The sequence below is a fragment of the Bos mutus genome, chromosome 1 (genome assembly GCF_027580195.1).
Source record: "Bos mutus isolate GX-2022 chromosome 1, NWIPB_WYAK_1.1, whole genome shotgun sequence".
Classification (NCBI taxonomy): domain Eukaryota; kingdom Metazoa; phylum Chordata; class Mammalia; order Artiodactyla; family Bovidae; genus Bos; species Bos mutus.
The window spans coordinates 93,315,476-93,327,983 of record NC_091617.1 but is presented as its reverse complement, the minus strand read 5'-3'; the positions used below and the strand labels follow the sequence as shown (position 1 = coordinate 93,327,983).

At 38.7% G+C, this 12,508-nt stretch overlaps 1 protein-coding gene across 1 annotated transcript in view; it reads right to left on the bottom strand.

Moving 5' to 3' along the window:
• Positions 1-12,508, bottom strand: part of SPATA16 (spermatogenesis associated 16) — a 260,839-nt gene that overhangs the window by 158,191 nt on the left and 90,140 nt on the right. Inside the window, exon 3 of the mRNA XM_005889923.2 lies at positions 3,355-3,444. Within this exon, the coding sequence (XP_005889985.1) occupies positions 3,355-3,444 (90 nt within the window). The remainder of the gene's footprint in view (positions 1-3,354; positions 3,445-12,508) is intronic.

Here is a 12,508-nt window from a genome sequence, read left to right as displayed (position 1 = left end):
TTCTTAAAGCCCACTTGACTTTGCATCCCAGGATTTCTGATTCTAGGTGAGTGATTACACCATTGTGATTATCTGGCTCAGATGATCTCTTTTGTACAGTTCTTCTGTGTATTCTTGACACTTCTTAATATCTTCTGCTTCTGTTAGGTCCATAATCATTTCTGTCCTTTATTGTGCCCATCTTTGTATGAAATGTTCCCTTGGTATCTCTAATTTTCTTGAAGAGATCTCTAGTATTTCCCATTCTATTGTCTTCCTCTATTTCTTTGCACTGATCTCTGAGGAAGGCTTTCTTATCTCTCCTTGCTATTCTTTGGAACTCTGCATTTAAATGGGTATATTTTTCCTTTTCTCCTTTGTGTTTTGCTTCTGTTCTTTTCACAGCTATTTGTAAGCCCTCCTCAGACAACCATTTTGCCTTTTTGCATTTCTTTTTTTGGGGAAGGGGACGATCTTGATCACTGCCTCCTGTACAATGTCATGAATCTCCGTCCATAGTTCTACAGGAACTCTGTATCAGATCTAATCCCTTGAATCTATTTGTCAGTCCACTGTATAATCATAAGGTATTTGATTTAGGTCATACCTGAATGGTTAGGCTTAGAAAATTTTAAATAGTCCATTTCCTAGGGACTAGTTATAAATACACTATCTTGGACCAGATGGGAGATGACCTACATGACTGGGAATCATGGTTTTAAAACTTACTGTGTTACATGGTAATGGCATTCTTTTGTATTTGCTTGGTGCCTTTCAACCTCAGAAGCATGCCTACTTGGCTCCTTAGAGAAAATATCTTGATGTGTGGGCTTTTTCAATGGGTTTTCATATAATGTGTTTGTAAGAGCCCTGAACCAAAACTACCTAAGTATCCAAGCAATTAATTGATAAGTATGAATGCTTAATATATTGATTTGTATTTATTGTTTTACACTAGAAATCAAATAGTTAAGAGACACTAAGATATTAATGTTCTTGGGTCATATTATTCTTTCCCTAGAGGGGAAAAAAGGATGGCCAATACTCTATATTGAGGACGATAATTGCCAAGGAAACCAAGATGAAAAATACTTGAATTTGAAAGTAATTGTATCTGCTTCTCTGTTGGAAAGTCCATACCAGTATAGCCAACAGTTATTAGGAAACTTCTCAAGGAGTATTGTCAAGTTAGCCATCAAATGATATGAAACAGATGCACTTATTACACTTCAGGGATATTATGTCGAGGGAAATGGATGTTTCATGCCAATACTGCCTGTAGGTACTGACAAATTCTTAATTTTCTAGTTCTCATTGTTTGTTCATTTGTTTTAGGAACCATAAAGAATTTTTATCACCAGTGTAACTCAAATGGTTAGGTTTGATACAATTAAGTTATAGTCAATGATCTTCTGGTGTCTGGCTCTCCCCTAAACTCCAAAATCATGGATTTGAAGCATTTGCGAATTTATATAGTATACATTCTCCCAGCAACACTAATTTCTTTCACAGTAAACAACTGGCTCTCCTAATGTTCCTGAATATTTAACAATGGGCTCTCTAGAGTCGGTACAAGTTAACCTAAGTGTATTACTAGCAGTTTTAACTAGTTGCAATCTAGTTCTGAAGTTGCATCTAGCTTTCTCCTGTTATTTTTTGATTAGGTTCAGAAAACACATTAATGAACTACCTCTTAAAGAAAATTATTTACAGATAACTGTACTGTATCTGTTTATGCTAAACTGATTAGATTTGTTTGTAGTTAATGACTTTTACAGACAGAAGGAAGCTTACTATCATCTCTTAAATACCCTTTCATTCACATAGTACGTGTAGGCAGAAAATAAGCCACAGGGATAACTCAGTAAAGAACATAAAAACTAGAAGAAGTTGTATGTGGCTAACGTAAGAAAACATTTAGGAAATGAGTATAAGGAAAAATAAAATGTATAAATGAGATTGATAGAGACATATTTTGAATTTTAAAAGAGGACATTACCACACGGATAAATAGATAGTGTGACTTATCTATTGTGGTTGACTGTGAATAGAGTATTGTGATTAATTCAGTCTTCCATGTCCATCATTTAATTGAGTTCAAGTAATACCTGCTGCTGCTGCTGCTGCTGTGTCGCTTCAGTCATGTCCGACTCTGTGCGACCCCATAGATGGCAGTCCACCAGGATCCCCCGTCCCTGGGATTCTCCAGGCAAGAACACTGGAGTGGGTTGCCATTTCCTTCTCCAATGCATGAAAGTGAAAAGTGAAAGTAAAGTCACTCAGTCGTGTCCGACCCTTAGCGACCCCATGGACTGCAGCCTACCAGGCTCCTGCGTCCATGGGATTCTCCATGCAAGAGTACTGGAGTGGGGTGCCATTTAATACCTAGGACTGTCTTATAGAATGCATGTCAAACTCATAGTATCAATTTTATGAAATCACTTTATTACTATTTATATTATTTATTATTTAAATTTCTTAAAGTTTTCATTTTCTAAGAAAGTATTATTTATATATATTATAGAGATAGTAGCCACCAGCAACCTAGGCTCCCCATTCCTATTACTATGGATTTCTCCCTAGGAGTTATGTTTGGAGTGTATGTAGAAACCACTCACACTTTATTGATAAAATCCTTGGATGGTAAATTGGCTGGATAAGAAACAATAGATACCTATACATTAAGAGATGAAGAAAATTCTTTGAGAGAATTTAACAAAGGGAAGGGGAGTCTAATATGATGATCTTAACTCAGGAATAAAAAGCCTTCATTGCCACAGGTGCAAAGGAATTCTGAGTGTAGCATGGAGGCTGTTACACAAGTCTTGTAATTCTTTGCCATAAGTCTAGGTTCTGGGGATGAGAATATCAGGAGCTGCTTCACTAGGTTTTTATGAAACATATTGCAGGTCCAAGAGACAATACTTTAGGACACCTCTTAAAACGCTGGGTGTTATAGCTTAGACCATCTTTTCTAGAAATGGGCTGCTGAGATCCTTTTCATGTGGTTGGGTTTTATTTCCAGAACTCAAGAAAGAGAGAGTCACAAAATTGTGTCATTACAACTAGGATCAGGAATGTACTTGAGAGCAAGAGGTCAAGTTCATTTCTAATCTTCCCTGGAAGTTTTCCCATCATTATCAGTGACCTCATGGCTGGAAAGTTTGAATTTTCCCAAGAGCTATGAACACAGAGTGGCTTTAATTAAAGAAAAAGATAGTCAATAATTGTTGGTTTGACATTTATAAGACAATAATTCTGGTAAAATCATATTCCATGAGAGAAATGGAAAGTTCTATTATGCTATTACCAGAAGCTGAGAATGAAATTAATTTAACTTGAAATAAATCTTCACAAAAGTTATAATAAACATACCGGGCAGCTTCTGAATATCTCTCCAGACATCTAAACACTGTTGCCTGACGAAGATGATTTCGGAAATAGGCAGGGTTTAAAACAATGCTCCTGAAAAGATAAAAGAAATGCAAATGTTATTAAGCTCTTAAAAGTCAATTTCCAGAAGTGTATAGGAATGAAATAGCAATCATCCAATTTTACATACATCTATTTTAAAAGACACTAGGAAATGGATCATTTTTTCTTCCTGTAATTGTCAGTTAAGATAAATAAACAAGCATTATTGAAAATTAAGTTTGCATGATAAAAGCAATTTTATTTATAACACTGGCTAACTTTTATAGCTATAACAATGATAAAGAATTTGAATCCAACTTTTATTACATATAAGACATGTGTTATTTTATTTGTCATATGCTGATAAATTAGGCAAAAATCTCAGATTGTGGTCTATCTACCCATAATGAAGAAGGAGATTGTTAGCTGCTGGATTTCAGTTAAATGAGTGGAACTGGAATAGGTGACTTGTTCGTTTGCAATCCATGTTGGGTTCTGTGCCTTCTCCCAGTTGGACAATTGTAGTGAAATGGTAGGAACTCTGTACCATTGGGTAAGGATTCTGGTCCTCACCTTGCCACTTTTGGTAAGGCCCTTGTTTACTTTGGGTTTACATTTTCTTTTGCTGAAATTTCAAGGCTTGATTTTGGATAAGATTATCTATCCTTGCTTGCCGATTCTTCCATTATCTCACAGAGTTTTGGAGTCAGAATCCAAGCTCAGATGAGAAGATGATCACTCCACAGCTGCCTTCTTTCCCTAGAGATAAACTGGTAGCTCTTCTTTTCCCTTGCTTCCCTGAAAGCCAGGCACTGCTCAAAGCTTTTGATATAATGAGGTAAGCTAGACAGATGAAGAGCACAACTCATCACCAAATGAGGAGAGAGCCATTAGTGAAAGTCTGAGGGATAGCTTGTATCAGAATGTGTTGTGTTTGTGGATGTAAGATACATAATGTTATAGAACCGACACAGGACTATTAAACAATTTTTTTGTGTGTGCCTGCTTTTACAAGTTGATGTGGAGAAGGCAATGGCACCCCACTCCAGTACTCTTGCCTGGAAAATCCCATGGATGGAGGAGCCTGGTGGACTGAAGTCCATGGGGTCTTGAAGAGTCAGACACAACTGAGCGACTTCACTTTCACTTTTCACTTTCCTGCATTGGAGAAGGAAATGGCAACCCACTCCAGTGTTCTTGCCTGGAGAATCCCAGGGATGGGGGAGCTTGGTGGGCTGCCGTCTGTGGGGTCACACAGAGTCGGACACGACTGAAGTGACTTAGCAGCAGCAGCAGCAGCTTTAACAAGTTGATAAGAATCACTTAGAATTAGTCTATTAATGAAGGAAGTGATTCTTGATCTTTTTTTTTTTTTTGAGAGGTTCACAAATTGGAGAATTAAAGCTGTGAACCTCTGTCTAAAAAAATGCACATAAACATGGTTGCCTAAATTCAGGGAATTCATGTGATCCTTTAAGGCTATTCATGAACTCGAGATTGAGAAAAACATACAGACAAGAATAATCCCATTCCCAGAAACATTGCTTATGGAAAGAATAAAATAAAAAAGCTGCATCTATCCGACCCACATAGAGTCATAGAATTATATGATGATGAGGTGAATTGATTGACTAGTTTAGCTCGATTTAAACACACGTGAATAGAATCCAGAAAGACTAACGGACCCTTCTAAAGTCATTCATAGTTGGCTGCAATGCTGCTTCAAGTTTATTATTATGTTTCTCCTCTCCTAGCCTCAGCACTTTGTAAGTTATCTTACTCCTTCTCTGTGATGATTTCTGAATTAAAGAAGCCTGGGTCAGTAAAGTTTTACTACATTCTATGATTAGAAATTTGTACAAATACATACATTAATCCTGCAAGAACACAGACCATTTGCTTTACTGATTTCTGATTAAACTGTTGAAAATTTAAAGCCTATTCCATGAGTTTATTCCATATCAACACTGAACTATTAATATCTAGTACTAATACTTTATATTAATTCAGAAAAAGGTATGTTAGTGAAATATGTTTGTAAATTTTATCCCTGTAAGAGTAATCTTGTAAAATTAGGTCAGAGTGAAAAGAGAAGTGCTCTGTCTAGGGGCCTGGGTCTTCCAACTCTGATCAGAAACTCTTCTTTCACAACATGGCTAATTCTTTCCTCTTACTTAGTAATATTTATTCACTTAGGCATTTTTAGTAAATATCTGCAAATGTGATGAGACAAAATCCTTATGAATGAACATATTTTTTTTCCTTTGTTATCTTTTTGCCCATGATGCAGTATTTCGGTTTTACTGAGCTATTCTTCAAGAATCTTGCTTTGCCAGATGTGTTCTTTTCATAAAAATGGATTAGACTGGAGAGAAGCATGGGGTGTGGTGGACAGGAGGAGTAGTGATGAGAGAAGGGTTTAGTAAAATAGAGGGCTAAGGGAGAGGAGGAGTCATTGAAGTGGTCTTGGAAGAGATTTTTATGGGTAGTGAGATAAACATTGTTTCCATGTAATTTTTTAAAAGAATAGGTTTCTTTAAAAATTTCTTATAATTATAAGTCCTTTTTATGGTGTTGAAGAAATACAGTAGAGGACATGAGTTTGGAAGTCACTGTTGCTAAACTGGACTAGGTTCTTCTAAACTGTAACAACATCCGACACTGAGCCATGTGAATCATTGCTTCATAAGAGGGACCAAGAAGTCTAGGACCTAGTCTACCCTGACGGTGAAGGTACTTACAAAAGGAAGTTTATAAATTTGGGATGAGATATTGTTTGGCCATTTATTATTTTTGGCTTCTTTATAATTATTGCAGCATTCACTGTGTGCTTATGATATGCACTGTTAGATATTTGGCAAGGAAATGCTAGTGGTGATTGTAAAGCCTACTTTTTACATTTTATTGATTTATTTGATGCTTTATATAATGCTCTTTTAAAGATGCATTTTATGTTGTGTATAACTTGCAGAGGAAATATTGGTTTATCTTTTAAAAAGTTCTTAATCATTCATCATTTGATGCCATCTGGGGACCTATGGGAGGCTGTCTATGACTGAAGTGTACAATCTGACTGGGACTGTGATGAAAATAAATCAACCTACAGTTATAATCAGAGAGAGATCTCTGTGCTGATTGGTTTGATTTTAAAAGAGAGGAAATAGCTATGACTTAGTTATGTTGATAGGGGTTGTGGTAAAAATAAGAATCATGCTAGAATGGCTAAGTTATGGAAGTCATTGAATTTTTGTCAGAGGAATGAAGACAAAGTTAATAATGAGACAGTCAATTCCTAGGCAGATTGATAAGAAGTCAGGAGAGGAGAGAGGGGTCTGGAATTCTCAAGGAGGAGGAAAGGACAAACATCTTTTTTTTTTCTCTGCATTCCTTAGTCTTAGTCATATAAAACACTTTTTTTTTTTTTTTAAAGCAATGATTACACAACAAACAACACAGCTTAATTCTGTCCTGAAAGTGAAGTTGCTCAGTCGTGTCCGACTCTTTGCGATCCCATGGACTGTAATCTACCAGACTTGTTTGTCCATGGGATTTTCCAGGCAAGAGTACTGGAGTGGGTTGCCATTTCCTTCTCCAGGGAATCTTCCTGACCCAGGAATCGAACTCAGGTCTCCTGCATTTTAGGCAGATGCTTTACCCTCTGAGGCACCAGGGAAGCCCCTGTACTAAGGATTATATAACAACAATTTATCCTGCTTGAGGACAGTTTCTCCTTTCTGAAAACTTTCTGGCTAATCCTGTTATCTTTTTTGCCTTTTCAAAAACTGTTCATGGGGTTCTCAAGGCAAGATTACTGAAGTGGTTTGCCATTCCCTTCTCCAGCGGACCACATTTTGTCAGAACTCTCCACCATGACCCATGAGTCTTGTGTGGCCCTACATGGCATGGCTCATAGCTTCATTGAGTTAGACAAGGCTGTAGTCCGTGTAATCAGATTGGTTAGTTTTCTGTGATTATGGTTTTCAGACTGTCTGCCCTCTGATGGAGAAGGATAAGAGGCTTATGGAAGCGTTCTGATGGGATAGACTGACTGAAACTGGGTCTTGTTCTGATGGGTGGGGCCATGCTCAGTAAACCTTAAATCCAATTTTCTGTTGATGGATTGAGCTGTGTTCCCTTCTTGCTATTTACCTGGGACCAAACTATGTTGGAGGTAATGAAGATAATGGTGACCTCCCTCAAAAGTTCCCATGCATGTACTGCTACATCAGTGCCCCCAACCCTGCAGCAGGCCACCACTGACCCATTCCTCCACCGGAGACTCCCAGACACCCACAGGCAAGTCCGGGACAGTCTCTTGTGGGGTCGCTGCTTCTTTCTCCTGGGTTCTGGTACACAAGGTTCTGTTGTGCCCTCCAAGAGTCTGTTTCCCAGTATGATTTCCCAGTCTATATCCCATGAACAGTATGAAAATGCAAAAAGATAGGACACTGAAAGATGAACTACCCAGGTTGGTAGCTGCCCAATATGTTACTGGAGATCAGTGGAGAAATAACCCCGGAAAGAATGAAGAGACAGAGCCAAAACAAAAACAACACCCAGTTGTGGATGTGACTGGTGATGGAAGCAAGGTCTGATGCTGTAAAAAGCAATATTGCAAAGGAACCTGGAATGTTAGGTCCATGAATCAATGCAAATTGAAAGTGGTCAAACAGGAGACGGCAAGAGTGAATGTCAACATTTTGCTGCTGCTGCTGCTAAGTCGCTTCAGTCGTGTCCGACTCTGTGCGACCCCATAGACGGCAGCCCACCAGACTCCCCTGTCTCTGGGATTCTCCAGGCAAGAACACTGGAGTGGGTTGCCATTTCCTTCTCCAATGCATGAAAGTGAAAAGTGAAAGTGAAGTTGCTCAGTCATGTCCGACTCCTAGCGACCCCATGAACTGCAGCCCACCAGGCCCCTCCGTCCCTGGGATTTTCCAGGCAAGAGTACTGGAGTGGGTTGCCATTGCCTTCTCCATCAACGGTTTAGGAATCAGCAAACTAAAATGGGCTGAAATGGATGAATTTAACTCAGATGACCATTGTATCTACTACTGTGGGCAAGAATCCTTAGAAGAAATGGAGTAGCCATCATACTCAACAAGAGTCCAAAATGCAGTACTTGGATGCAATCTCAAAAATGACAGAATGACTCTGTTCGATTCCAAGGCAAACCATTCAATGTCACGGTAATCCAAGTCCATGCCCTGACCAGTAACGCTGAAGAAGCTGAAGTTGAATGGTTCTATAAATACCTACAAGACTTTCTAGAATTAAACCCCCAAAAGATGTCCTTTTCATTATAGGGGACTGGAATGCAAAAGTAGGAGGTCAAGAAACACCTGGAGTAACAGGCAAATTTGGCCTTGGAATATGGAATGAAGCAGGGCAAAGGCTAATAGAGTTCTGCCAAGAGTACGTACTGGTCATAGTAAACACCTTCTTCCAACAACACAAGAGAAGACTCTACACATGGACATCACCAGATGGCCAACAGCAAAATCAGATTGATTATAGTCTTTGCAGCCAAAGATGGAGAAGCTCTATACAGTCAGCAAAAACAAGACCGGGAGCTGACTGTGGCTCAGATCATGAACTCCTTATTGCCAATTCAGACTTAAATTGAAGAAAGTAGAGAAAACCACTAGACCATTCAGGTATGACATAAACCAAATCCCTAACAACTATACAGTGGAAGTGAGAAATAGATTTAAGGGACTAGATCTGATACACAGAGTACCTGATGAACTATGGATGGAGGTTTGTGACATTGTACAGGAGACAGGGAGTAAGACCAACACCAAGAAAAAGAAATGCAAAAAAGCAAAATGGCTGTCTGAGGAGGCCTTACAAATAGCTGTGAAAAGAAGAAAAGCAAAGAGCAAAGGAGAAAAGGAAAGGTATATCCATTTGAATGCAGAGTTCCAAAGAATAGCAGGAGAGAAAAGAAAGCCTTCCTCAGTGATCAGTACAAAGAAATAGAGGAAAACAATAGAATAGGAAAGACTAGAGATCTCTTCAAGAAAATTAGAGATACTAAGGGAACATTTCATGCAAAGATGGGCTCAATAAAGGACAGAAATGGTATGGACCTAAGAGAAGCAGAAGAAGAGGTGGCAAGAATACACAGAAGAACTATACAAAAAAGATCTTCATGACCCAGATAACCACGATAGTATGATCACTCACCTAGAGCCAGATATCCTGGAATGCAAAGTCAAGTGGGCCTTAGGAAGCATCACTACGAACAAAGCTAGTGGAGGTGATGGAATTCCAGTTGAGCTATTTCAAAACCTAAATGATGATGCTGTGAAAGTGCTGCACTCAATATGTCAGCAAATTTGGAAAACTCAGCAGTGGCCACAGGACTGGAAAAGATGAGTTTTCATTCCAATCCCAAAGAAAGGCAATGCCAAAAAAGATTCAAACTACCACACAATTGCACTCACATCACATGCTAGTGAAGTAGTGCTCAAAATTCTCCAAGCAAGGCTTCAGCAATACAAGAACTTTGAATGTATAGATGTTCAAGCTGGATTTAGAAAATGCAGAGGAACCAGAGATCAAATTGCCAACATCTGCTGGATTATTGAAAAAGCAAGAGAGTTCCAGAAATACATCTATTTCTGCTTTACTGACTATGCCAAAGCCTTTGACCGTGTCAGTTCAGTTCAGTCGCTCAGTTGTGTCCAACTCTTTGTGACCCCATGAACCACAGCACGCCAGGCCTCCTTGTTCATCACCAACTCCCGGAGTCTACCCAAACCCATGTTCATTGAGTCGGTGATGCCATCCAACCATATCATCCTCTGTCATCCCCTTTTCCTCCTGCCCTCAATCTTTTCCAGCATCAGGGTCTTTTCAAATGAGTCAGCTCTTTGCATCAGATGGCCAAAGTATTAGAGTTTCTGCTTCAACCATCAGTCCTTCCAATGAACACCCAGGACTGATCTCCTTTAGGATGGACTTGTTGGATCTCCTTGCAGTCCAAGGGACTCTCAAGAGCCTTCTCCAACACCACAGTTTAAAAGCATGAATTCTTCGGCATTATGACTTTAAGACTTGGTAAAACAAGTACACACAAACTTCAAATAATATGAAACTTAAAATAAAAGACATGACTACCGGAAAAACATAACCTTGACTAGATGGACCTTTGTTAGTAAAGTGATGTCTCTGCTTTTTAATATGCTGTCTAGGTTGGTCATAACTTTCCTTCCAAGGAGTAAGTGTCTTTTAATTTCATGGCTGCAATCACCATCTGCAGGATTTTGGAGCCCCCCAAAATAAAGTCTGCCACTGTTTCCACTGTTTTCCCATCTATTTCCCATTACCAGTCTGTTGTTTCATGTCCAGTTCTAACTGTTGCTTCCTGACCTGCATACAGATCTCAGGAGGCAGGTCAGGTGGTCTGGTATTCCCATCTCTTTCAGAATTTTCCACAGTTTATTGTGATCCACAGAGTCAAAGGCTTTGGAATAGTCAATAAAGCAGAAATAGATGTTTTTCTGGAATTCTCTTGCTTTTTCAATGATCCGGTGGATGTTGGCAATTTGATCTCTGGTTCCTCTGCCTTATTTAAAACCAGTGTGAACATCTGACTAAACAACAGACTGGTTCCAAATCAGGAAAGGAGTACGTCAAGGCTGTATATTGTCACCCTGTTTATTTAACTTATATGCAGAGTACATCATGAGAAACGCTGGACTGGAAGAAGCACAAGCTGGAATCAAGATTGCTGGGAGAAATATCAGTAACCTCAGATATGCAGATGACACCACCCTTATGGAGAAAGTGAAGAGGAACTAAAGCCTCTTGATGAAGTGAAAGAGGAGAGTGAAAAAGTTGGCTTAAAGCTCAACATTCAGAAAACTAAGTTCATGGCATCTGGTCCCATCACTTCATGGGAAATAGACGGGGAAACAGTGGAAACAGTGTCAGACTTTATTTTGGGGGGCTCAAAAATCACTGCAAATGGTGACTGCAGCCATGAAATTAAAAGACACTTACTCCTTCTAAGGAAAGTTATGACCAACCTAGACAGCATATGAAAAAGCAGAGACATTACTTTGTCAACAAAGGTCCATCTAGTCAAAGCTATAGTTTTCCAGTAGTCAAGTCTTTTATTTTAAGTTTCATATTATTTGATGTTTGTGTATACTTGTTTTATTAAGTCTTAGAGTCATAATGTTGTTTGACCAGTATATGTCTATTTCAGTGACTATTAGTTATATCTCAACTCACTTGTCAGATGATTCATATTTTTTTCTAGTGATTTGATATGCCACCTTTATTATATACTAAGTTTGTGTGCATGCTTGGATCAGTGGCTGGACTTTGTACATACAATTTTGATCTGCCTGTTTCTGTGACAGAAACAAATGGTTTTAATTCTAGTCATTAATTTTTGGAAGGGAAAGAAATGCCTAATGGTTTCTGTGAAAAATGTATCTGATATAACATATTTATTCTTTTGATGAACTTTATAATATTCATTTTTTAAAGTTGTAAACACTCCCACATTTAGTGGTTTTCATTTGTGTTAAAGGCATTAAACTAATTTTAGGAAGAACTAAAGAGCCTCTTGATGAAAGTGAAAGAGGAGAGTGAAAAATTTGGCTTAAAACTCAACATTCAGAAAACTAAGCTCATGGCATCTGGTGCCATCACTTCATGGCAAATAGATGGGGAAATAGAGGAAATAGTGGCAGACTTTATTTTTGGGGGCTCCAAAATCACCGCAGATGGTGACTGCAGCCATGAAATTAAAAGACGCTTGCTCCTTGGAAGAAAACTTATGACCAACCTAGACAGCATATTAAAAAGCAGAGACATTACTTTGCCAACAACATTCCATCTAGTCAAGGCTATGGTTTTTCCAGTAGTCATGTATGGCTGTGAGACTTGGAACATAAAGAAGGCTGAGTGATGAAGAATTGATGCTTTTGAACTGTGGTGTTGGAGAGGACTTTTGAGAGTCCCTTGGACTGCAAGGAGATCCAACCAGTCCATCCTAAAGGAAATCAGTCCTGAATATTCATTGGAAGGACCGATGTTGAAGTTGAAACTCCAATACTTTGGCCACCTGATGCAAAGAACTGACTCATCTGAAAAG